Here is a 27,978-nt window from a genome sequence, read left to right on the forward strand (position 1 = left end):
GTCCATTAGGAGCAAAGATTAGTGAGGATCAGTTTGCCAACAAATACATGAAAAAATTATAGAATTATTGAAATTACTTTTGTTCCTCAAAGAGTGCATAACATAGTTAAAATATTCAAGGAATCTGGAGGAATTTATTGCTTATAGGACAAGGGCATGAGCTTACGCTCAACTACCGTGGATCCCTTCAGGCGGCACTACATCAAGAATCCTCATTCATTTAAAAGTGATATCAACACATGGTTTCCAGACTACTTTAATAAACCTTAGACAAGTACCACAATACAGAGTTACATCCACAAATGGCAGTGTAATCTGTACTGTGCCAAAAGGAAGCCCTATGTTAAAAGTGTCCAGAAGCACTGTAGACTTCTCTGAGCTCCGATGCATCAAAGATGGACCATCACACAGTGTAAACGTCAGTGTTGGGTGAAACGTAATATATTGCAATTTTCTACCTTACCTCTTTAAAAAAAATGCAATTACAAAAAAATAAGATAGCACATATATTCACATTGCTTCCTTAAAAAGTAACACATTTATTTACATTTCTTTTTTTAAGTGACTACAGATCGTAATATGTTACTCTTTTTCCCAACACTGGTAAATGTGTACTGTGGTCAGATGAATCTGTATTTCCAGTATTGTTTGAGAGAAGAAAAGGATCATCCAGACTGTTGCCAGCAACATGTCCAAAAGCCAGGGTCTGTCGTGGTATAGGGTTGTGTCAGTGCTCTTGTTAATGATAACTTGCACTTCTGTGATGGCACCATTAATGCTTAAAAGTACAATGAGATGTTGGAGAACAATATGCTGCCTTATTTTCCATTTCAACAAGACAATGCAAAACCACATTCTGCACACATTACAAAGTCCTGGCTGCGGAGAAAGAGGATACATGTACTTGACTGGCCTGCTGCAGTCCCGAGATTGCGTGTCGCATTTTGAAGTGCAAAATGCGACAATGAAGACCCCGTACTGTTGCCCAAATGCCAAATGCAAATTTGTACAAAATGACACCTGAAGCACTTCATCACTTGCGTTCTTCAGTCCCTAAACCTCTTTCAAGTGTTGTAAAAAGGAATAGCAACATTACAAAGTGGTAAATGCTTTACTGCTCCAACATTTTTTGAAATGTGTTGCAAAAATCAGAATCAGAATAAGTGTTTATCTTGAGAAAAAATTCAATTAAATTTAGAAACCACTACTTCATTTTTTATTTGGATTTTCCCTACTGACTCAACCTTTTCTGATTTGGGGTTGTATTCAGTGTTGACACTGTTGTAATAAGAGGCTGGACAGAACAGAAATGAGCTAATAGTTTTAGTGGTTTGGTTTGGTCTATTTCAGCTCAGTTTACCAGTATAGAGGAAGCAGTATTGATTCACCACTTCGGCTGTTTCTGTTCCTTCCAAGGTATTGATGCAAATGTTGCCTAATTACATTAGTGCCGTCAAAATCTTGTTTTGTTTCCAGTTCATTAAACATATTATTTTCAAAATACCAAAATCTGAGCTATTTCAATTTGATATTCTTTGACCCTGAAACATGTTACAAGATAAAGATTACCAAAAGTACTTCTGTAATTCACAAGGTACGCTTGTGTGTCTTTAATGTTTCAGGAAGTCTTGAGGCTTTAACACAGTCTGTGTCTTCAAGTGTCTGTCATTATTCTGTCAGTATGGAGCTCAGTCAACTTCCTCTTGTGCTCTGTGAGTATTATTGTCTCTGGATGATTTTCAGTAGATGTTCATTGCTATCATATTATAAAAACAATTAAGTGCTGTAGTGTTTATGATTTTCTTTTTTTTTTCTAAAGCTGCTCATCAACTCTACTCCATGATTATATATTAGTGAAAGATGAGCCTGGGAGAGTAAATGTGTGCAGTTAGTGCTTATCAAGAAAAAGATGTGATTATAATATATCTTTGCCCTTTTTTATCGTTGCTGCTTGACAGACAAAACATAAAAGAAATAAATATTTCTGAACAGCAAGCGATGATTGAGATAAAATACACATTCTCTCATCAGTGTTTGAAATGAGTTTTTCTCTTTGTGCTTTTAGTGCTGATTTCAAACATCCACTCTGAACACACTGAAGGTGAGAGAATTTACTTAACATAATTCAAAACTTATCTGTGATTCTACATGAACTGTGAAAACTTGCATTGAAAAGGATTGTTATGATGCCAAATGTTGATTTTAGAAATTGTTAATGGTAAATGGTAAACTTATGCCTTAAATCTGATTGGCTGATATTGTACTGTATATACAGTAACTAATATTGTTTTGTAAGTCAATGAAAAAGTGCAGGCTAACACACTACGGCTTACGCTTATTTAGCTTGTGTGTTTAGCAATGACAACTGTTTAGACACTAAACAAAGCATATATGATTATAATAACTATATCACAGGTAGTGCTGTTCAAGCTGGTTCGAGCCTCGGCTGGGTCAGTTGGCATTTCTGTGTGGAGTTTGCATGTTCTCCTCGTGTTCACGTGGGTTTTCTCTGAGTGCTCCGGTTTCCCCCAGTCCAAATACATGTGCTATAGGTGCATTGGCTAAGCTAAATTGACTGTAGTATATGTGTAAAAATAAGTGTGTATAGATGTTTGCCAGTGATGGGAGGCAGCTGAAAGGGCATCTGCTGCGTAAAACATATGCTGGATGAGTGGGCGCTTCATTTCGCTGTGGCGATTCCTGATTTATAAAGGGACTAAGCCGACAAGAAAATGAATGAATGAATATTTATATCACATTAATTTAATTGTGAACTGTTGCTGTTACAGACTATCCTAAAGCCAGTGTGAGGATTACTCCTGATCTGCATGTGTTCAGAGGAGAGTCAGTCTCTATCAGATGTGACATTAATGCTGAAGGAGTCTCTAGCTGGCTGTACGGCTGGTATAAAGAAGGTTTAGATGGTGCATTCAGTGGTTTACAGGAATACACAATAAGGTCTGTTACTGAGTCTGACGCAGGTAAATACTCCTGTAACGGCACTGAGAGTAAAGGTTCACGCAGATCACAAATGAGTGATGCAGTTGCACTGACAGTATCAGGTGAGTTTGATCATCTCTTCATATGCACACAAGTTTATCATGTTATTAATGAGGGATTTCTCTATTTCAGACAGACCCCAGACAGCTTTAAGTGTTTCTCCACAGAACTGGTTGACTGAAGGAGATTCAGTGACTCTGATCTGTGAGGTTGACGGCTCTTCTACAGGCTGGACATTCAACTGGTACATGCTAATGCTTTCTGGTAGGTTATGATCTGCTTCTGTGGGGATAAAAATCCTGCATTTTTTCAAATAAATAGTTCACGATCTACAAATAAATCTAAAGAAATCATGGAGGAATTGCATGAAATTATAGATATTAATATAAAATTTGTCAACTGTTTTACGAATGGCTGCTGGTAGAGTTGTGGTTGGGGTTAAAAACCTATTTGTGGATACTTTTTTAATAAGTATATTCTATTACATTAATTTGTGAATATAATTGGTCACACTTTATTTTGATGGTCGGTTTGTTGAATATTAGTTAGATTGTTTCTACATGTCAACTATTGTCATTAGATTATCAGTAGGCTGTTAGGTTGCAGTTAGGGTTCGTGTTAGTGTAAGTTGACATGTATTTGCAAAGTTTCTTATAGTCAGTTAAATGTCTGTTGAAGGAGCAGTGTCAGCAGATATTAAACAGACAGTCTACTAATACTCAAATGGACCTTCAAAATAAAGTGTTAACATATATTTTTTTCTTGTGAAACTCCTGAATATTTTTCAGATGTCATTCCCTCATTTGTTAATTTATTACATTTTTGTTGATCTCTTTGGATTTATATGTGGATCGATCATAACCTGTTTATATGAAATAATGCAACAGTTCTTACAATTTTCATGTGATTGCATATAATTTAGCAGCCTTTTTAAATGGTTTTATCCAAGAACTAATATTGAGCTTGAGTACTGAACCAGTCTGACTAGACTAGACTAGTTCAGTGAAAATCATTTTTGTGCATAAAAAATTGTCGATGATCGTAAATATCTGCATTTTACACAGACAATCGTTATCATCATAAACCTCTCTCAGACAGCAGTAGAGGAGCTGGAGGAAAATACACTGTCAGTTCTGTTGCTCTAAAACACACAGGAGTTTATTTGTGTGAAATAGAGAGAGGAAAACCAACATATAAAACTTACAGCAACACACTGCCACTGTGGGTCACTGGTGAGTTTACAAATAACTGAAACTATTGGGTCATATTTCATGAAGAAAAGGAGGAAATTTCTCAATGATTCCTGTACCTGTGCTGTACAGCAAGTGTTTCTCCTCCAGTCTCTCTGGTCATCAGTCCCAGCAGAGCTCAACACTTTGAAGATGACTCTCTTTCTCTGAGCTGTGAAGACAAGAGTAACTCTACTGGATGGAGAGTCAGAAGATACACAGACAGCAGGCAGATGAGTGATTGTTCATCACAAACAAGATCTACATGTACAGTCAGCCTCACCACATCAGACACTGGAGTTTACTGGTGTCAGTCTGAATCTGGAGAGAACAATAATCCTGTTAATATCACTGTACAATGTAAGTCTGAGCGTCTGTAATTATTTATTTCTTTGTTCATGTAAAATCATTAGATAAAAAGATTGACTTGATGATTGTGACAGTTGTGAAATGAATTTGAAAGCAGAAAACAAAACAACCAAATAATATTAGACATGAAAAGTACTCTGAACACAATAAGTAGCTGTTAAAACACACAAAATGTGACATTCAGTGTCCCTATTTTAATATAAATATCAACATTTAATTTTCTCTTATCTTGTATAATGTCAGCACTCTGTTGATGTGTGTGTTGATGTTTGCTGTGTTTGTGTAGCTGGTGTGATTCTGGAGAGTCCTGTTCATCCTGTGACTGAAGGAGATACTCTGACTCTACACTGCTTATATAAATCTACAACTCCAGCAAAGCTCAGAGCTGATTTCTATAAGGATGGATCACTCGTACAGAATCAAACCTCAGAGATGATCATCACTGCTGTCTCAAAGTCACATGAGGGTTTCTACTACTGCAAACACACAGAAGGAGAGTCACCCAAGAGCTGGATCTCAGTCAGAGGTGAGAGTATCTGAAACTGTCAGCTCATTTATTTCTTCATTTGTCCTTGTTCAGATGTAGTGCATGATAAAGTGCTCGTGTGTTTCTGTTTCAGTGTCTGGTTCAGCATCTCAGATCTCTGTCTTCAACATACTCAGTTCTGGTCTGGCAGTTTGTCCATATCTGCTAGTGACAGTTGTGCTGATTGTCAAATGCTGTAGAATGAGAGGAAACACGACTGAATGATCTATTTTTAGTCACTGTAATCATTACTGAGGGCTGAGTTATTAAGTGATTCAGTACTGTAAAGAAACCCCAGTGAAAATATTAAGGGCATTGCTGTTCATTTATTTATTTTTTTAAATGTGATTACAGGTACCCAGTTACACACTGTAAACAAATCTAACCTTTCTGTATTAATCAATTAAATTCATGAGAAAAAAGAGAAGCAGAATAATTATTATATTTTGGTATTCAGATGTTTTGCAGAGTAATTCCATTAATTGCGAAGATTCATTGGGATTTTGTGTATGTTTTAGTCATAGAGGTCAGAAAAACAGTTTAAATATGACATTCATGATGTAACTAATTTGTGTACTCCAACTGCAAACATGCTTTACTGACCAACAGTGTAAACATTATTATAAGTAATGTTATGTATTAAACTAAATCTGGAAAAATAAAAACAAACAGAAAATGTGTACTGTAATTTGTTATTTGTAATTTGTTTGTATACGGGCAATCCAGAGTCATGGTCAATAAACATGCAGATGGTCAAAAGGCAGGCAGCAGACAAAGTAAAAAAATCAAAACAAAGCAAGGTTCAAGCACAGAAGGCAGGCCAGGAAACTACATTGTAATGTTCACAGCTCAGTATAACTCGACTCAGCAATGAAAGTGTCAAAGTGAGCCGTATATATATATATATATATATATATATATATATATATATATATATATATATATATATATATATATATATATATATATATATATATATATATATGTGTGTAATCAGTCCATGAGCAGCATCAGCTGTGGGAGTGTAATTCATGGAGACTTGGAGCAGGTGTGTGTGTGAGTGTGGTGCATGACTGGAACTTGTAGTCCAAATACCAGCAGATTTGTAGTCTGTAAGCCATCTGCACAGGCTGGATCACTGATGACCGTGACAGCTGGTTTGAATAAATATGAATGGCAAAAATTACTATCTAAATCAAGCACAACTTCATCCAGCGCTGCATGAAGCAAAAATTAAGCAATATCTAAATATCTAAAAAAAAAAAAAACACTTGTCAGGGTTTTGTCACTCTGGTCTTGTAAATTCTTGTTTTGGTGGCAGAGTCCAAACACTAGCTTTGTCTTGTCCTGTCCTGTTGTGCTCTGGTCGAGTTTTCTTGGGTCGAGTACTTGTTTTGTCATTGTGTGTCTCTGGGTGCGCGTTGTTCTTGATACGGGCGCGCGGGGTTTGCGTTGTGTTTGTGTTTCGTTCTGTCAGCTGTTTTTCTTTCTCAGCTTCTCCGTCTAGTTGGTTTCGGTTTTGGTTGGCACTGATATTAAACATGAGCGTTGCATAGTGTGAGTGCACGGTAAGGTGTCTTGTGTCTATTTGTGTTTGTGTTGTCCAAGCACGTGGTTCTGTGTTTACATTGGGGCCGCGTGCTTCAGTCTTGTCCTGTTATTAGCTGCATTTCCACTGTCGGGCCAGTGTGAGCCAGGGCTTTTATCGGGCTGGGCCAATCGCCCAGGAGGTTGAGCAGTGACACCGAAATCATGTCCCGTTTCCACTGTCAGGCTAGTAGCTCGCAGTGCGTCAAGCAAACCCCGCCCCCAGAACGTCTACCGAATCAAACGTCACACAACCTGCCCACTTCAGCGGGAATCAGGCAGATAAAGCACACCACATCATCATGAAACCATTAAAATGAAGACAACCGAAATAAACAAATGACATGTTACAGTACAGCATTACATTATATGTCTAAACGCACAGGCCTGTGTATTTCCATTCATCATATTTGTTTACTCACCGACGACTGTTGGCATCGAACATTGAGTGGTCTCGCCAGCGCAGGGAGCACACCATCTATAATTTCAAACCACAGAAATTCTGTGTTAAAAACTCGGTAGAAAATGTATTTTATAACATCCTCATTTTGATAGACTTAGTCAAACAGTCAGCCCAAAGTATTCAGCCTAAGTATTTCAGCACATAAGGGCAAGTAATAAAATATAGCCTGTATTTCGTTGCGTTAAGCAGCTATCCACTAATGAAGCTCTTCATGTATTTAAAATTTCATTTTTTAATTTTACCACGTCATATAAACACATAAACACTTGTTTTGGGACGCAGACCAAATTTTGTATTTGCAGTTTTCCCCGATGCGTTTATAAAGAGGCGCTGCACCGGACTGGATGACAGAAAAAATTATGCCTAGTTTCTGCTTTAACTCACCCAAAAAAATGCTCTTTTTGCACGATTTGATTAATATCACTGCATCCAAATACTTTATAAATAATATTTTAAACCTCCTCCGGTGTTTATTGTTTTTAGAAGATATCTAAAATCTTTTTTTTTCAGAGAAGCTTTTATAAAAGGAAATTTTAATATGGCTTTAAAACAGTTTGATTTATGTATACCTACAATATTATAGTTAGGTTTTGTTTGTTTTATATTGGTTTATTTATTTAATGTCATATTATAATATCTGATATTTGTAATTCTTTAAATTATTTTAATATAGCTTAGGCTATTTTAGCAAGATATGGCACTATTGTAATGACACATGAAGCACTTCATCACTTGCAGTCTTCAGTCCCTAAACCTCTTTTAAGTGTTGTGAAAAGGAATAGCAACATTACAAAGTGGTAAATGCTTTACTGCTCCAACATTTTTTGAAATTTGTTGCAAAAATCAGAATCAGAATAAGTGTTTACCTTGAGAAAAAACAAACAATAAAAATAACGAGAAACACATTAAACAATGTTTGTTTTGTCTGCAATGAAATTCAAGTCAAAGTAAATTTAGAAACCACTACTTCATTTTTATTTGCATTTTCCCTACTGACTCAACCTTTTCTGATTTGGGGTTGTATTTAGTGTTGACACTGTTGTAATAAGAGGCTGGACAGAACAGAAATGAGCTAATAGTTTTAGTGGTTTGGTTTGGTCTATTTCAGCTCAGTTTACCAGTATAGAGGAAGCAGTATTGATTCACCACTTCAGCTATTTCTGTTCCTTCCAAGTTATTGTTGAAAATGTTGCCTAATTACATTAGTGCCGTCAAAATCTTGTTTTATTTTTCCAGTTCATTAAACATATTATTTTCAAAATACCAAAATCTGAGCAATTTCAATTTGATATTCTTTGACCCTGAAACATGTTACAAGATAAAGATTACCAAAAGATCTTCTGTAATTCACAAGGTACATTTGTGTGTCTTTAATGTTTCAGGAAGTCTTGAGGCTTTAACACAGTCTGTGTCTTCAAGTGTCTGTCATTATTCAGTCAGTATGAAACTCAGTCAACTTCCTCTTGTGCTCTGTGAGTATTATTTTCTCTGGATGATTTTCAGTAGATGTTTCATTGCTATCATAATATAAAACACCATCAAGTGCTGTAGTGTTTATGCTTTTCTTTTTTTTTCTAAAGCTGCTCTCAGACTATTAGTCCAATATTAATATTAAGTCCAACTCTTGTGCATGATTATATATTAGTGAAAGATGAGCCGGAAAGTCAATGTGTGCAGTTAGTGCTGTTCAAGAAGGAAATATAAAGTGAATATATTGTTTCTATTTTTTGTCAATGCTGCTAAACAGACAAAACATAAAAGAAAGAAATATTTTGGCAGATATTCTGGTGTTTGAACAGCGGGAGATGATTGGACTATTGTGTAAAATACACATTTTCTCATCAAATGAGTTTTTCTCTTTGTGCTTTTAGTGCTGATTTCAAACATCCACTCTGAACATGTTGAAGGTGAGAGAATTTACTTCATATCATTCATAACATATTTGTGATTCTACAATGAACTGTGAAAACTAGTATTGAACAGGAGTGTTATGATGCTTCATGTTGATTTTAGAAATTGTTAATGGTAAACGGAAAACTTAACCCTTAAATCTGATTGGCGGATGCTGATACTGTACGCTTAATTTTGTAAGTCAATGAAAAAGTTATGACTGCAGGCTAAAACACAGGCTTAAGCTTATTTAACTTGTGTGTTTAGCAGTGACAACTATATAGACACTAAACAAATCACATCTGATTATAATAATTATAACACTATTTAATTGTGAACTGTTGCTGTTATACAGACTATCCTAAAGCCAGTGTGAGGATTACTCCTGATCTGCATGTGTTCAGAGGAGAGTCAGTCACTCTCAGATGTGACATTAATGCTGAAGGAGTCTCTAGCTGGCTGTACAGCTGGTATAAAGAAGGTTCAGAAGGTGCATTCAGTGGTTTACAGGAATATATATTCAATGTTACTGAGTCTTATGCAGGTAAATACTCCTGTTCTGGCACTGAGAGTAAAGGTTCACGCAGATCACAAATGAGTGATGCAGTTGCACTGACAGTATCAGGTGAGTTTGATCATCTCTTCATATGCACACAAGTTTATCATGTTATTAATGAGGGATTTCTCTATTTCAGACAGAGCCCAGACAGCTTTAAGTGTTTCTCCACAGAACTGGTTGACTGAAGGAGATTCAGTGACTCTGACTTGTGAGGTTAACGGCTCCTCTACAGGCTGGACATTCAACTGGTACATGCTAATGCTTTCTGGTAGGTTATGATCTGCTTCTGTGGGGATAGAATTCCTGCATTTTTTTCAAATAAATATTTCACGATCTACAAATAAATCTAAAGAAATCATGGAGGAATTGCATGAAATGATAGATATTAATATAAAATTTGACAACTGTTTTATGAATGGCTGCTGGTAGAGTCGTGGTTGGGGTTAAAAACCTATTTGTGGATACTTTTTTAATAAGTATATTCTATTACATTAATTTGTGAATATAATTGGTCACACTTTATTTTGATGGTCGGTTTGTTGAATATTAGTTAGATTGTATCTACATGTCAACTATTGTCATTAGATTATAAGTAGGCTGTTAGGTTGCAGTTAGGGTTAGTGTTAGTGTAAGTTGACATGTACTTGCAAAGTTTCTTATAGTTAGTTAAATGTCTGTTGAAGGAGCAGTGTCAGCAGATATTAAACAGACAGTCTACTAATACTCAAATGGACCTTCAAAATAAAGTGTTACCATATAATTTTTTCTTGTGAAACTCCTAAATATTTTTCAGATGTCATTCTCTTATTTGTTAATTTGTTACATTTTTGTTGATCTCTTTGGATTTATATGTGGATCGATTATAACCTGTTTATATGAAATGATGCAACAGTTCTTACAATTTTCATGTGATTGCATATAATTTAGCAGCCTTTTTAGAATGGTTTTATACAAGAACTAATATTGAGCTTGAGTACTGAACCAGTCTGACTAGAATAGTTCAGTGAAAATCATTTTTGTGTAAAAAAAAAATTGTTGATAATCGTAAATATCTGCATTTTACACAGACAATAGTTATCATCATAAACTTCTCTCAGACAGCAGTAGAGGAGCTGGAGGAAAATACACTGTCAGTTCTGTTGCTCTAAAACAAACAGGAGTTTATTTGTGTGAAATAGAGAGAGGAAAACCAGCCTATACAACTTTCAGCAACACACTGCCACTGTGGGTCACTGGTGAGTTTACAAATAACTGAAACTATTGGGTCATATTTCATGAAGAAAAGGAGGAAATTTCTCAATGATTGCTGTACCTGTGCTGTACAGCAAGTGTTTCTCCTCCGGTCTCTCTGGTCATCAGTCCCAGCAGAGCTCAACACTTCACATCTGACTCTCTTTCTCTGAGCTGTGAAGACAAGAGTAACTCTGCTGGATGGAGAGTCAGAAGATACACAGAGAGCTGGTGGATGAGCAATTGTTCATCACAAACAGGATCAACATGTACAGTCAGCCTCACCACATCAGACACTGGAGTTTACTGGTGTCAGTCTGAATCTGGAGAGAAATATAATCCTGTTAATATCACTGTACAATGTAAGTCTGAGCGTCTGTATTTATTTATTTATTTGTTCATGTAAAATCATTAGATAAAACAGATTGACTTGATGATTGTGACAGTTGTGAAATGAATTTGAAAGCAGAAAACAAAACAACCAAATAATATCAGACATGAAAAGTACTCTGAACACAATAAGTAGCTGTTAAAACACACAGAATGTGATGCTCAGTGTCCCTATTTTAATATAAATATCAACATTTAATTTTCTCTCGTCTTTTATAATGTCAGCACCAAGTTGATGCGTGTGTTGACGTTTGCTGTGTTTGTGTAGCTGGTGTGATTCTGGAGAGTCCTGTTCATCCTGTGACTGAAGGAGATCCTCTGACTCTACACTGCTTATATAAATCTACAACTCGAGCAAAGCTCAGAGCTGATTTCTATAAAGATGGATCACTCGTCCAGAATCAAACCTCAGAGATGATCATCACTGCTGTCTCAAAGTCACATGAGGGTTTCTACTACTGCAAACACCCAGAAGGAGAGTCACAAAAGAGCTGGATCTCAGTCAGAGGTGAGACTGTAGACCTAAAAACAGCTGAAATGTTCTTGTATCATTGACAGCATGACTCTAAATGTAAATATATTAAGTAAGTAACTCAGTTTTTCCATCAGCCTCAAGATCTGATGGTGTTGATCCTGTGATTATTGGAGTGATTGCAGGACTGGCTGTCATTGTTTTAATCTTCATCTTCTTGGTTCTGCTGTGCTGCTACAGAAACAAAAAAGGTTCATCTGCCATATTACAATTCAATGAAACTTTGTGTCTGCTGTTCTACATAAACCCAAGCTGATTCTGATAATAGCTCACATACATTGAAGAAAATGCTAATACCTTTTGTCTCGTTATAGTCAAAATATTTAATAAAATTTTAATCAAGAAGCATTTTCTAGACAAGCAAAACATTGTCTTGTTTTGAGAAGTTAGATGTGAATACTAAGCATGATTTTTCTTTAAACTAAGCAAAATAATCAGCCAATAAGGTAAGCAAAATAATCTTATCCAAAAGGACAAACAAGGTTATTTTGCTTACCCCATCGGCAGATTATTTTTCTTGTTTTAAAGGAAATCAGATCAAATGTTAATTTGAATAGTTGAACAATTATGGCTTTTTTAATGCCAAAAAATGCTAAAAAGCTGAATTTAGTCAACATTAAAGGTTATTTTTAAAAGGATTTTTACAATACCAAAGAAGATTCCTGTAACAAGGAGACTGACACGGAGGGATCCATTATGCAGTATTTATTGATCAAGCTCTCACTCAAAACACACAATATGCACCAAAGTGCAAACACACATCAACAATAGTCTTAAAGGTTTCAAGACTGGCGGTAAACAGACACAGAGGGATTTACCAGGCATGGGTCAAAGGCAGGCTGCGTGTATCAGAGTCTGTGTATCATGCTTGGGTCTTGGGCAGGCAGAAGGCGAAGCAGAGTAAGTAACAGGCTGGAGTTGTACACGAGAGATCAGGCAGGAAATAACGCTCAGTAATGCTGGCCAGGGCTAAATAAGACTTCGCACTGACTGAGTGTTTGTGTGCGGCTTATAAAGGGTACGTGGGTCATTAACTAGATTCAGGACAGGTGTGTGCACAACCAGCGTAAGTGGATGATGTAATGCTAGAAGTCCGGAGATGGCGGCCTCTGCTGGCCAGTGAGGGGAGTGACTGGGACCGAGTCGGTGACAATTCCAGACTAGTCCAAATAGTTGTACAGTGGTCGCTTGTTATTTGCGGGAGTTACTGTACGTTCTAAAAGTAGCCCATGATAGGTGAAATCTGTAAAGTAGTCAGTTATTGTTTTTTTTTACAATTATCACAGATGCTTTAAGGCTGTAAAACCCCTCACTACACTTTATACACTTTTCTTAGACCGGCATTAACATTTTCACACTTTTCAATCTTATTTAAACACTCTCAAAGTTAAAACTTTTGTAGAAAAAAAGTCCAGTCTAATATAGATTAAATACAAAGATCAAAAGCAAACATTCATCGCTGTCAGCAAAAGGTTCGTAAAGCTTTTGTGCAGATGATGTTGGCATCCAGAGTAATGTTTGTTTCCCTGCACTCACTGATCCACAAAGGGAAAGCAGACTATCTTTAAGAGGGTCGCACAGAGGATGTGCCGGGCACATGAGAGTTGAAAGTAACGCACACCGGACGCGCACATTCGCATATTATTTCAAATGAAATTATTCAGATGGCGTGGCAAAAATATGAGCAGTGTCCTGAGTCATAGCCGGGCACCACATACTTTTTGCATGGGTGTGCGCACCCTGATATAAACCTACAATTCTAAAATGCAGGGTGCTGCGTGGCACAATCCGTGTGTTAACCCCTTTATGATGGTCTTAGACAGTTACAATCCTTATTGCATCCTTGTTGAAACTCACGCTGCTAGTGATCAGTGCTTTTTGTTAATTTGGCAAGCGGAACGCATTCTGTAGTGTACAGAGTCACAGAGATTGATTGACAATGTTCTACAGACAATCAGGATGCAGAACACAATGTGTATATAAAAAAATAATAAAAATTAGCATGTCACTAAAAAAACTGTAAGGCTGCGAAAGGTGAACAGCATTATAGCTAGGAACCACTGTATTTTTGGCAAATATTGCCAGATCATAACAAATCCACATTTCAATATAAATATACCAAACAGATGGTTATGAGTGATCACTGGTCCTTGTGGATATTTAGAATGTTCAGAATTTAGAATGTCAATTCCAGAAATTCAAACCAAACATTCTAATCAACATCTGCTCTTAATTGCCATATAAACTAAATGGAAAACAGTTCTTAAGCTCACTTCATGTTATTAATGTACCACTGAAACAGATAAAAGGTTTTGGGTAGTTTGTTTTATTTATTTAAACAAGCTTCTTAGTGTTCTTTATTAAGTGTTTAAAGCCGTGTTAAGTTATTACAATTAGTATGAAATAGTGTGCAAGTAGAGGACTCCAAATTAGCCAAAATCTCTGTTCTTCAGAATATTTAGCTGATCATGTCCTGTTGGTCTAGGTGTAAGATCTCCGTCTCCCTCTAGAGTCAGTCAGACGTCACAGCAGAAGCAGAATGAAGCGGGACACCAGACACTGCTCTCTGGTCAGTCATGAAGTCTTTATATTTTTTAACATGTGTTAACATTTAAATTGTATTTTCTGTGTGACTGAATTATGTTTGACTATGAAATAATTCATGAAAAAGCGTTGAAAATAATTAATGAATGAATCATTTACAGGAACTACTCTTAAAGACAATTATTTCTGCAGAGCAGAGAGATATTATTGGTTTAATTTTAAGATTCATTACAAAATAATAAACATTGGTAATCAATTCATGTATTAATCTTTTATAGAAACTGCACATACAGATACAACACATGAAGACATATGCAAAACAGGTAACTCATGTAGTCAGTTTATTGAATCAACTTTAAAAATTTCAAGTTAAATTTGAAGTTAAGTGTTTTATTTTTCTCTGCTGTTGAATGTAGACAGTGAAAGTGGAGCTGAACTCACCTATGCTGAGGTTGAGCTCAAATCTACAAAGAAAATGAAGGGAAACACAGATAAAGGTAAACTTAAACATAAATCTCTGCTCTCATGTTTTCATGATCATACATTTATTCATATTCATGTGTTTTATGTGCTTTTAGTCATACAGCATAAGCACCAGTGATGATAAATGTTGTAATATTTTAGGGAACAACACTGAAAATTCTGGCTGTGTTTACTCTAAACTGAAGCTGAAAACACATCAGAGTGAGTGTCAGACTAAAAAAAGTTCATGAACATTCTAAGAATAGCTTAAAATACTGAATGAAAGTGTATAATTGAACTCGTCTGTTTTCAGGTGCTGGATCTAGTGATGGGACGTATGCTCAGGTTAAATAAATATCAGTCCCAGGAGGCCGATGAGTTTAGCTTGAAGACTGGTAGAGAATCCCCAGGGTCATCAGTGGTTTATTATTAGTTTTTACTTCTCACAGCGCTTGAGGGAGTTAGCAAAAGTAAAGTTATATTATTTAAACATTAGACATTTTGCAGTTGCTATATAATCGAACAGGATCATTACAGCACACCTAGATTTTTAATCTTTGATGCATTGAACTGTATGCTTTTATTACTGTATACTGTAAACTTTTGCACTTTTATTGTGTCATTTGTGAATGCACCTTTCCTACAGTTATTTTGTGTCATTCTATTAACATTTATAAACCTCTCACACAACTAAAATCTGACCTATTATAGGCTTTGTTACCTGCTGTTGAGGCTGATGATAGCAGAACTTCACTGAATTAACATTGAATCAACGGTTAAAAGGTTAAAATAAATATTCATCAGCTTTGCTCTCTCAAATAATGTTTTATCAATGATAGAAACAGATTGAAGAACACAGACACAATGATGAAATTAATGAGATAATTAAGTGATTAACTGAGGGTGCTTTCACACCTACACTTTTGTTTCGGAACCTGTCTCATTTGCCCAGTTAGCGCGGTTCATTTGGCATATGTGAATCAAGCAATCGTGCTCGGATCCACGCCAAATCAATCGCTTCGAGATCGCTTGAATGAGGTGGTCTCGGCTCGATTGAAACACACTCGTGGATCGATTGTAGTGAGAAGGCGATACGATCCGAGCCTGGTTATATCACAGTGTTTTATGGATGTGTAATAGGCATACGGCATATGAAGAGAGAATTCTGAGTAGAGCGGGAGGTCATTTCAGACATCCCAAGTCTCCTGGAAGTTTCAGGAGTCTCCCGGAAATGCATAGGTAACACTTTACAATAACAGTACATGAATAATGATGTATTAATATGTAATTTAAACATTAGTTTATTATGAATAAATGATGAGTAAGGGTATGCACTAATCAACTACAACATGAGTCACATGAGTTCATGTGTAAATAACGACTACCTTAATTACTTGTTAGTACATGTTGTTAATTAATGTATTAATTAACATTTAAGTTGAAGCTAAATGTAACCAACATGAACTCATGAGCTGTTAATGTATAGTTATGGCACGACTTTACTTGGAGGGGCACATCACTATTAACTCATCCTTAACTACTCATGAACTCCTGTTCATGTTGATGTTGACAGAACGCTTTTCTATTGTTATTCAGTGTAAACTCACAAGTTGGACGTGCATAAGGAGTTCATGAGTAGTTAAGAATGGGTTAATGATGATGTGCCCCTCCAAGTAAAGTCACAGCATAGTTATACATTAACATATCATGAGTTCATCATGGTTAAATTAAGCATAAACTAATGTGGTAATTAATACCTTAATTAACAAACAATCATGTACTAACAAGTAATTAAGGTAGCCATTATTCACACATGAACTCATGTGACTCATGTTGTAGGTAAAGTTAATTCATGATCAGTGCATACCTTAACTCATCATTAATTCATAATAAACTAATGTTTACTTAACATATTAATACTTCATTATTCATGTACTGTTATTGTAAAGTGTTACCAATGCATAGAGACTCTCAGATGCCCACAAACGAGTAATAATCTCCCGGAAATCGTGCTTCTTCTTCTGGTCCTCCAATACATCGTGCACCCTTCTCACCCCTCCCCACCGAATCCCTCTTCGCTCTTCAGACACATTGCTTGCACATTGTCAACCACCAAACCATGATGATTAGACATAAAAAAAAAAAGTGATTAGACCATGTTTAAATTCCTGTCTAGAGAGGTCATGTTTCAATCTTCAATTGGTCTCACGCAATCATGTGATGCGATTTCGCAGGTCAGAGTTCACCAAGCTTGAACTTTCCAACGCAGCGAATGGCGTAACTTGTCACACTAGCTTGGGTTTTCGGTCTGACGCATTTGCGTGCGTATGAATGGAAGTCTATTGAGAGAAAAGTGCAGTATTTATTGAGAATTGTTAATAAAACAAGTGCAGTTAGTGAGGGCTCTTGTGGGCTAGGTGAGGGCCAGCACCAATAGGCCAATGTTTTGTTAGTGATCAAACTCTCAATGGCCCTGCACTGGCAGCCCCCTGGCCCCCTTATGCTGGCTCTAAGTGGACCCTTTAAGGACCAGCACAGGCTTGTTTCTAGGGAATTATGCTAAATATTGTAGTTTGGATGCTTTTGCTTTGACTTATTGAGTTTACAAAAGTTTTTTAAAAAGATACTATGAATATTCTATTCATAAACAAATATTGGCTGAAAAATATTTTTTAATGAGGTGTTTCGGTTTGACAAAGGGCTGCAAAAAATTGAAGATTTATATGAAGAAAACGATCTAATGTCTTTTGCAGAAATTGTAACACAATTTGATATTCCCAAAAAACATTTCTTTAAATTCCTTCAGTTAAGGAGCTATATTTCCTCTCATCAAGGTGCAAAGCTTACAAAACCTAACAAAACACCTCTTAAAGACCTGTTATCAAAACCTGCTAAATCAAAAGGTTTAGTATCTATGTTCTATAAGATGTTAGAATCATGCTCGACAGAATCATCAGAATTTAAATTGGCTTCCTTGAGAGAAGAATTAAATGTTTTTAAAAGAATTAAAATATTCCACTGGATGAATGGGAGGAAATATGTAATAAAAGATCAAACATTAACATTTAATAGTAATCTTAAATTAATACAGTACAACTGGATTAGGAGAACATATATCACTCCAGTCAGGTTAAATAAAATTAACCAAAGTATCCCAGACACATGCATTAAATGCTCAGTTGAAAAAGGTACACTTTTACACTGTATGTGGGATTGCCCAAAGGTACAGGAATTTTGGAAAGAGGTGGCTAGTTTCATTTTTGAAATGGTATCTGTAAAACTGCCTATGAAACCGGAAATGTTTATTTTGGGAATTATTTATGAAAATATTGATTGCCACAGCAGCACCCGTAAACTTATCGATATAAGTATACTCCAAGCAAAACGTCTAATAGCTTTGTACTGGAGAAAAATGGAAAGGCCATCTATTGTACAGTGGATCAATATATGTCCTTCTGTTTAGCTATGGAAAAGATTTCATACATGTTAAAAGGCAAACTTACTGTTTTTGAGAAAATGTGGGCACCCTTTATATATCTTATTTCAAATTCAAATTTCAGAAATTTATTAAATGAAACAGGAAAAGATGAAATAAACTGACATTGACTAAGCATATCTAAATATTTCCCCTACTGTATTTCCAAAGAATTATTTAAACAAACCATCTGATGATCTGGTTCATGCCTTCTATAGATTATTTGTATTTTCAACAACTTCTTCCAATTGTTGTATCTAGAATAATCTGTTACTAACTCAAACACCCTGTGCCCCCCAACCCTTTTTTTTTCTCATTTCCTTTTTATTCCTTTTTTATGCTTTTTTTGTTGTTGTATGCTTTTTATTATTTATTTTTTATTTTATTGTTTTATTTTTTCCTCTAAATTGAAAAAAAAAAGATGTAAAATATGATTGTGATGTTATATTGTCATATTTTTATTACATCTCAATAAAAAGATTGTTCAAAAAAATGAGGTGTTTCGAGGTACATTGACTAATTATTGACTGCAAAGAAGGCAAGATACTCTGAAAGAAATCAATATAAGTGTATTTACATAAAATGCAACAAACAACAATATTACAATAATCAAAAGCACAAGGATTTGAACTTGTACTGCCGAATCTATCGAGTGGTTGTGAGGGCAGACTTGTGGTTGTACAGCGAAACTGCAGTAAAGTGCTCGGGTATATTTGCCCTTCACATTTGTGTCTGTCAATTTGTACTTGTGAGTGACGTTTTACAAACAGACAACTATTCATCCGCAATTTTGATTTCAAAACAGATGTTTTAATTATTGTCCGTGTGTGCAAATCGAGAGATTAAGCTATTCATATCAGAGTGTAAATTTCAAAAAGAAAGTTCTCTTCTCACTTTTGATTTGTAAGCTCTTGAGGTTTGTCATCACAGAGACCTTCTTGCTGTGAGGCAAAAGTGCTAACCACTGAGCCACCATGCCGCCCTAAAAGATGTTACATTAAAATGTATCATCAATATGCAGTGACACAACAAATACAGTAAATTTCCACCTGGGGATACTCATCCCGAGGTCCTCAGATTATGCGGAATCACTGATTGGATCCAAGACCATTGACGAGATGATTCCAAGGTTTCCATATCCGGGACCAGGCCGTATCCTGGTCTGCTGCTGCGCTGTTGGTCATGGGGGAGTGGAGAGCATGAGACTGATTCCAGTGACGCTCCAGGGACAGACGAGTCTTTGCTGAGGCCAGCTTCCAGCCTCCACCACTGAGACTGCAGCTCTACACAAGAATTTTGGCCAGCGGAGAAATTAAAATGGTCGTGCCCAACTGAGTCTGGTTTCTCTTAAGGTTTTTTTTCTTCACTCTCCTATCAGGTGAAGCTTTTTTTCCCTCTCCGCTGTCGCCACTGGCTTGCATGGTTCAGGATCGGTAGAGCCACACATCGACGAATTTGCTCTACAGTGTTTGGACTCTCAGTAATGATTTAAACCACACTGAACTGAGCTAAACTGAACTGAACTTAAACACTAAAAACTGAACTACACTGTTCTAGTTTACGACCATTTATGTGAAGCTGCTTTGACACAATCTACATTGTAAAAGCGCTATACAAATAAAGCTGAATTGAAATTTAGTCAACAGCATTTAAATTAAATTAAAAATAATATAAGAAAATTGATAAGACTAAAGACATGCCAAAGAACAATTAAAGAGAGTTTGAAACAAATTGGACTGAATAACAATAAGTATAGAGTTTAACCAAACTAAATTAACGCCAAATTAATTTAAATTAGCAAAGAGCTGAATTAAACTCACGAGCACGTCACACCACTCCTCTATCAGCTTCATTGGCTTCCAGTAAAGTATCGAATTGATTTTAAAATATTACTTCTAACTTTCAAGGCACTTCATAGTCTCACTCCTCAATATCTCACTGAACTTCTCCATATCTACAACCCTTCTCGTACCCTTAGATCAGCCAACAACTTCACCCTGGTACCACCTCGCACTCGATTGAGCACAATGGGAGACAGATCTTTTAGCTCTATGGCTCCTCGGCTATGGAACTCACTTCCCCTAGATCTTAGGAGCAGTGATAGTCTTCACACTTTTAAATCACTTCTAAAGTCCCATCTTTTTAAGCAGGCTTTTACTCAACAAATTTTTAATCATGTTTTTATTATGTTCTTTTATATTCGCTATTGTGTTTTAACTTGTTTGGTCAATGATTGTTTTTAGTAATGTTTAATTTGTTTAGCATGTCTGCTGATGCTTATTGTAAGGCGACCTTGGGTGTCTAGAAAGGCGCCATTTACAAATAAAATGAATTATTATTATTATTATTATTATTAAACTGACAATTCATTTAAAGCTTTACAGTGCATCCATAAGAAAAAGAGGAAGCCGGTCAGCTTTGCAGACTGGTGCAAGAGGTGTCAATTAATCATTTTATTCACATGGTGACACAATTGATGTTTCTGAAATGCAGACACCCAAAATAAGCCACATCGTGACCTTCAAATAAACCAATAAAAATAAGCTTAATCTGATATAGTTATAATGCACACATGTATGCTTAGATTCATTTTAGTATGGTTGCTGTGTTTCAGAGAACAAACACCTCAAATAGGTGTTACTCTCAAAAGAGACATAAAGTCGGATATAAGGGTCTACACAGGATGGAAAGTTCTCACCGTTCACACCTCGTACTCTCAGTGAGCTGTTTGAGCACAAATGTCTGCCCAAAGGTCAACTAAATATTTCTGTTGATGCACAGTTAAGTTTTAAATAAAACATTGAATTTTCCTGAATGAAATAGAAGTGCATTAATAACAGAGATATTAGAATGTATAATGAGACATAATTAATAACACACTTAATGTAGCATCCAGTTGATATGAATATATACATTTCTGTACAAACATTGGATGTTGGTCAGTTTAACATAATCTGAAGGCATATAACAAGATTATAAAGGTTATTAATAGATCTTCTGTAACACATGAGGTACATTTGTGTGTCTTTAATGTGTTGTGATGTTTGTAAAGGTCAGACTGCAGGTTGCAGGAAGTCTTGAGTTTTCAAGTGTCTGTCATTATTGAGTCAGTATGGAGCTCAGTCAACTTCCTCTTGTGCTCTGTGAGTATTATTTTCTATGTATTTCAGTAGACGTTTATTGCTGTAATATTATAAACAAGATCCAGCAGTGTTTCTGTTTTTATTTTTCATGCTGCTCTGAGTTTACAAACCATCTCTAGTCCATGATATATGAGTGAAAGATCAGCCTGACATGTGCAGTTAGCTCTGTTTCTAAAAGAAAAGTGAATGTATCATTACAACATGTTTTGTCTACAAACTGCATTATTTTTTTTTAGCTGCTAACTCTCAAAAGTTTCTCTTTGTGTTTTAGTGCTGATTTCAAACATTCACTCTGAAAACACTGAAGGTGAGAGAATTTACTGCACATATTTCATGACATGTCTGATTCTACATGAACTGTGAAAACTATTGAAAAGGAGTGCTGTGATGCTTAATGTTGTGAAGTGCATTATTGTGACTGTTTTTGTTTATTTGATCTCAGTTTCAACTGTGATATAATTCTGTAAAACACTTTTTAAAATATTTTTATCCAGGCTGTTCATCCAAATGATTGTGTGAGACACTTAATAATTTAGCTTCAGGTTAAAATACTAATCAAATTTAGCTTGTGTGTTTTTCTATAAAACTGTTCAAACCTCTTGCACTAAAACATCATATGATTATATTTATTATATCACATCTTTTTTATTGTGAATTTTTGCCATTAAACAGAAAACCCTAAAGCCAGTGTGAGGATTACTCCTGATCTGCATGTGTTCAGAGGAGAGTCAGTCACTCTCAAATGTGACATTAATGCTGAAGGAGTCTCTAGCTGGCAGTACACCTGGTATAAAGAAGGTTCAGATGATGCATTTAGTGATTTACAGGAATACACAATAAGGCCTGTTACTCAGTCTGATGCAGGTAAATACTCCTGTTCTGGCACTGAGAGTAAAGGTTCACGCAGATCACAAATGAGTGATGCAGTTGCACTGACAGTATCAGGTGAGTTTGATCATCTCTTCATATGCACACAAGTTTATCATGTTATTAATGAGGGATTTCTCTATTTCAGACAGACCCCAGACAGCTTTAAGTGTTTCTCCACAGAACTGGTTGACTGAAGGAGATTCAGTGACTCTGACCTGTGAGGTTAACGGCTCCTCTACAGGCTGGACATTCAGCTGGTACATGCTAACTCAGTCAGGTAAGATATAATGTGATTCTGTGGGGGATTTAATTGTTGTATTGTTTGAAATAGATCATGATTCACAAATAAATCAAAAGTGATTCCCCCAAGCAATTAAGATCTTGAAAGAGATCTGCAAATATTTGCTGGAGTTTCACAAAACTCTATTATATTCACAAATAATGTTGGCAGTTTTGCTTGTGATGGAAACATATATTTGTGGACACTTTTTAAAATTTGCCTTTTGCAACTCCTGCCTGCATTTGTGAGTTTTCTGTCATTATTTGGGAATGTATTTAATTTTATAGATCTGTTTATATTTAATTTAAATAATGTAACGAATCTGCCCCTGCATTTTTTTCATCTGATAAACTAGTTTTTTTATATTATTGTTATATATGTATATATATATATATATATATATATATATATATATATATATATATATATATATATATATATATATATATATATATATATGAAGAATGAAAAAATGCAGGGGCAGATATATATATATAGTATTTACTTTTGATCAAAAATTATTTTATGTTGCAAAAATAGCTGATTATAGTGAACATCTGTATATTCTCACTTTAAACAGGCCAGGACAATACACCGCTCTCAGACAGCAGTAGAGGAGCTGGAGGAAAATACACTGTCAGTTCTGTTACTCCAAAACACACAGGAGTTTATTTGTGTGAAGCAGAGAGAGGAAAACCAGCCTATAAAACAGACATGAGCAACAAACAGCCACTGTGGGTCACTGGTGAGTTTACACAGAACTGAAATGATTGGATCATATTTCATGAAGAAAAAAGCCAAATATTTGTAAATCATTGCTGTACCTGTCTCAGGTGTTTCTCCTCCAGTGTCTCTGGTCATCAGTCCCAGCAGAGCTCAACACTTTACATCTGACTCTCTTTCTCTGAGCTGTGAAGACAAGAGTAACTCTACTGGATGGAGAGTCAGAAGATACACAGACAGTGGGAGGATAGAGGATTGTTCATCACAAACAGGATCTACATGTACAATCAGCTTCATTTACACATTCCATACTGGAGTTTACTGGTGTCAGTCTGAATCTGGCAAGAAATATAATCCTGTTAATATCACTGTACACTGTGAGTCTGATTTATTCATTTAAAACAGATTGAGTTGATGAGAGCAGGGAGCATTAGACAGTTGTGAATTGGTCAAGTGTAAAGAAAACACAACCACATAATACCACACAAACTACTTTAAAGGTAGTTGGTAGTAGTTAAAACACTTGTCTATAAAAGCCAACCACATTTTAATATACAGATCAATATTTAACTTGCTGTTGTATCTATAATGTCAGCACTCTGTTGATGTGTGTGTTGATGTTTGCTGTGTTTGTGTAGCTGGTGTGATTCTGGAGAGTCCTGTTCATCCTGTGACTGAAGGAGAAACTCTGACTCTACACTGCTTATATAAATATAAAACTCCAGAAAAGCTCAGAACTGATTTCTATAAAGATGGATCACTCATCCAGAGTCAAACCTCAGAGATGATCATCACTGCTGTCTCAAAGTCACATGAGGGTTTCTACCACTGTAAACACCCAGAAGGAGAGTCACCCAAGAGCTGGATCTCAGTCAGAGGTGAGAGTGTAGACCTAAAAACAGCTGAAATGTTCCTTGTATCATTGACAGCATGACTCTAAATGTGAATATATTCAGTAAGTAACTCAGTTTCTCCATCAGCCTCGAGATCTGATGGTGTCAGTTCTGTGATTAATGGAGTGACTGCAGGACTTTCTGTCATTGTTTTGGTCTTCATCTTCTTGGTTCTGCTGTGCTGCTACAGACACAAGAAAGGTTCATCATCTGCCATATTACAATTCAATGAAAGTTTTCACAAACCTCATAACTTGCCTCCTGATCAAATTAATACAGTATAATGGCTTGTGTAAACTTTTAATCTGAGCATTTCAGTCTCACATGCAGGATTGTTATTTCTGTGCCCCTGTGAGTGCTGGCCCACATGTGTTACCCTGAAACACAAAACCAGCAACAATATATAATAAACTGTATAAATCACAAGGTTAGATGTCTCTTTAATGCCAAAAATGATGATAATATTAGGTAAAGAGTCTTTTCCATGATGACATTTAGCTAAATTTCCTAAATATATCAAAGCTCAGTTCTTGATTAGAAATATGTTTTGCTAAACCTAAGTTGATTTTCTCAATATTTACATTTTTAGAAACACTAAACAAGACTCCTGATTATTAAATAGCTGTGTTTTAGTTGTTTAGCTTCCAGATACTGCATGTATAAATGTATAAACAGACTCTGATAAGTGGTCACTGGTTGCTTGTGGGATTTAGAATGTTCAGAATTTAGAATGTCACTTCCAGGATTTCAAATCAAACTTTAAAATCAACATCTGTTCTTAATTGCGATAGAAACTAAATAGAAAACATGGAGACGGTTGAGGTATTCTGAATTTATCAGTGAAATGGTTAAAAGGTTTTGAGTCGTTTTATTATATATAAATATTTGCTGATTAGGCTGGAAGTGGTATATTGTTAGCAAGCTTTTTAGTGTTATTTATTCAGTGTTTAAAACTGTGTTTAGTGATCACAATTATTATGAAACCATTAACTGTGTGAGTTGTTGTGTAAGCAGAGGACTCCAAATTATTTGTCATTGTATTTAGCTGATCATGTCCTGTTTGTCTAGGTGTAAGATCTCCGTCTCCCTCTAGTGTCAATCAGACATCACAGCAGAAGAAGAGTGAAGCGGGACACCAGACACTGCTCTCTGGTCAGTCAGGACGGCTTTATATTTTTAAACCAGTGTTAACATTAAAACTGTATTTTTCTGTGTGACTGAATTCTAAATTTGATTGTGAAATAATACATGAAAAAGCGCTGAAAATAAAGTAATTAATAAATCATTTACAGGAACTCCTCTTAAAGACATAAGCAGCACCGGTAACAGCTTTTTTATTTATTTAATTTTAAGATTCATTACAAAATAATAAATATTGGACATGAATTCATGTATTAATCTTTTATAGAAACTGCACATACAGATGCAAAGATTTTAAGTTAAAGTTGAGGTTAAAAGTGTTTTGTTTTTCTCTGCTCTTAACTGTAGACACTGAAAGTGGAGCTGAACTCACCTATGCTGAGGTTGAGCTCAAATCTACAAAGAAAATGAAGGAAAACACAGATAAAGGTAAACTTAAACATAAATCTCTGCTCTCATGTTTTCATGATCATACATTTATTCATATTCATATGTGTTTATGCACTTTTAGTCATACAGCATAAGCAGTAGTGATAATAAATGTATTATTTTAGGGAACAACACTGAGAATTCTGGCTGTGTTTACTCTAAACTGAAGCTGGAAACACATCAGAGTGAGTGTCAGACTCAAAACAGTCACAGTTCACTAGATAAAAAAAGTACATCATCATAATAATAATATGACTTGCTGAATAAAACAATGAAAGTGTATAATTGAACTCGTCTGTTTTCAGGTGCTGGATCTAGTGATGGGACGTACGCTCAGGTTAAATAAATCTCAGTGCCAGGAGGCCGATGAGTTTAGCTTGCAATATTATTGCTTTTTACTTAATGTATTATGATGGCTGTCTTGACATTGTCTCGCTGTGCTTGAGGAAATTATCAAAAGCATTCTTATATTAGATATTTTGCAGTTTATATAGAGTATGCTAATCGTTGTAGTTTTGATGCTTTTTCTTTGGATTAACTGGCTTACAAGGTTATTAGAATTGTACTTTGGGGGTTCAATATTTTTAACTAATTAGGTTTTGAGCTATTGACTACACTACCTAACAAAAGTCTTGTCGCCTATTCAAGTTTTAGGAACAACAAACAATAACTTGACTTCTAGTTGATCATTTGGTATCAGAAGTGGCTTATATGAAAGGCAAAGGCCTTTGGATTATGCTTAGATTACCAAAATAAAATATAATTATGTCTTGCTTTTTAATTATTTAATTAGGACTGTAAGATCTGACTTTGCTTAGACAAAATTCTTGTCACTGAACAGAAATAATGTGCAGTACAAGATATAAAGTCAAAAAGAATGAATACTGTGTCTAACTCTCATGAGCTTGGAGGACTGCATCCATACATCTCTGCAATGACTCAAATTTTTAGACATATTTTTTGTTATAAAAACACATTGATGCTTTTAAAAGATTTTGAAAACTACCCAATGTCATTACACAATATGGAACAGCCAGGATAAAGTTTAAAACTATTCCAACATGCATCTGAAAGAAGAGAGTCATTGAAAGTGGGTAAATTGTGTTGGACTTTTTTCTGTTAGTAGCTGAAAGCAGATTCACCCTGCTTTGGCTGAACTCTAGGTTTATTTGATCCTAAAGATCTGAGTGATCTGTTAGGTTTGTATTCAGTCTGTAATGTATTAAGGTCCTAGGCCATTTAGTGATTTATAAACAAGTAATAATACTTTAAAATCTATTCTGAATGGAAATTAGAGCCAATGTAACGCCCTGAGGACAGGTGTGATGTGCTCTGATTATTTTGGTTCTGGTCAGAATCCTGGCCGCAGCATTCTGAATGAGCTGCAACTGTCTGACTGTCTTGTTAGGAAGGCCAGTGAGGAGACCATTGCAGTAATCCACCCTAATGCTGATAAAAGCATGAACAAAAGTCTTCACTGGAAACAAAGCATCTAAATCTTGTGTAACCCACCGGTCTTACACCAACCAACCTGCTCCGAGCTGGGATCGAACAAGGGATTTACTGCATGGGGGTCGGTTGCTCTACCAAGGAGGCTAAAGACTATGGCCTCTAGCATCTGAGCACCTTTTAGAGGTCAGAGGAGCGAGGTTTACCTGCACACCACTTCACTAGCTGGCCTCTACACTTGCAATGTTTTTGAGATGATAGTATGCTATACTTAGTATGATTATATCTCAAATTTAGTTACAGTGTTATTTCAGTGTATAAATATATTCCCTATTGTGTTCAGTCCTTCGTCATACTAAGTGATGCATATATTCTGAGGATTTTCAGTGTTAAATACAAAAATCTTTTTTGTTCATTCTGCATAATGCATCTTAGTCCTGTTTATTTGCCAGTTATTTTTAGTCAGCAAAGAGTTAGTAAGTGCCAGTGAACTTTGATTCGCCAATAAATGACTCTAAAAGACTCCCAGTGCTTTATTTTTTAACCTTCTTTTCTTTAATTATGTAAACATTTTTGTTTGACCGGGTGATTGGTCTCCCTCTAGTGCTGGTCAGCCGAATAGCAGTCAGACATAAGAGGAAAACCAGAGTAAAGGGAAATTTCAAATGTTGACATTACAATCATGGTCAGTTTAATTATCTTATATTATACTAGTTATCTTAATAAATGTTAGTTTTGGTGGAAGACACGTGATAACTTTTAGCTAACAAAACTATCACTGCAAACTAGTTATTA

At 35.7% G+C, this 27,978-nt stretch overlaps 2 protein-coding genes across 2 annotated transcripts in view; one reads left to right on the forward strand and one right to left on the reverse strand.

Moving 5' to 3' along the window:
• Window positions 1-27,978, reverse strand: part of LOC141381148 (uncharacterized) — a 587,543-nt gene that overhangs the window by 143,894 nt on the left and 415,671 nt on the right. The gene's annotated exons all lie outside the window — the stretch shown is intronic.
• Window positions 1,665-27,699, forward strand: si:ch211-8c17.3. The gene is made up of 35 exons (XM_073945285.1): window positions 1,665-1,712; window positions 2,066-2,101; window positions 2,790-3,062; window positions 3,133-3,264; window positions 4,065-4,232; window positions 4,323-4,589; window positions 4,885-5,124; window positions 5,219-5,347; window positions 6,619-6,630; window positions 8,557-8,646; window positions 9,046-9,081; window positions 9,420-9,689; window positions 9,760-9,891; window positions 10,691-10,858; window positions 10,949-11,215; window positions 11,512-11,751; window positions 11,853-11,966; window positions 14,261-14,344; window positions 14,598-14,642; window positions 14,736-14,816; window positions 14,944-15,003; window positions 21,364-21,399; window positions 21,671-21,706; window positions 22,072-22,344; window positions 22,415-22,546; window positions 23,130-23,294; window positions 23,383-23,649; window positions 23,911-24,150; window positions 24,253-24,366; window positions 25,234-25,317; window positions 25,458-25,487; window positions 25,654-25,734; window positions 25,860-25,919; window positions 26,040-26,071; window positions 27,143-27,699. Exons 1-35 carry the CDS (start codon window positions 1,682-1,684, stop codon window positions 27,152-27,154), a joined length of 4,437 nt encoding a protein of 1,478 aa, XP_073801386.1. The 5' UTR covers window positions 1,665-1,681; the 3' UTR covers window positions 27,155-27,699.

This window comes from Danio rerio, chromosome 3, assembly GCF_049306965.1.
Source record: "Danio rerio strain Tuebingen ecotype United States chromosome 3, GRCz12tu, whole genome shotgun sequence".
Classification (NCBI taxonomy): domain Eukaryota; kingdom Metazoa; phylum Chordata; class Actinopteri; order Cypriniformes; family Danionidae; genus Danio; species Danio rerio.

What these genes read in the sequence shown, in the direction of transcription:
- si:ch211-8c17.3 (XM_073945285.1), top strand. Translation starts at nt 1,682, where the DNA reads ATGGAGCTCAGTCAACTTCCTCTTGTGCTCT. An exon ending in GTACATGCTAATGCTTTCTG is followed by an intron (nt 9,892 to 10,690) that starts GTAGGTTATGAT and finishes CATTTTACACAG; the next exon opens with ACAATAGTTATCATCATAAA. An exon ending in TGTTAATATCACTGTACAAT is followed by an intron (nt 11,216 to 11,511) that starts GTAAGTCTGAGC and finishes GTGTTTGTGTAG; the next exon opens with CTGGTGTGATTCTGGAGAGT.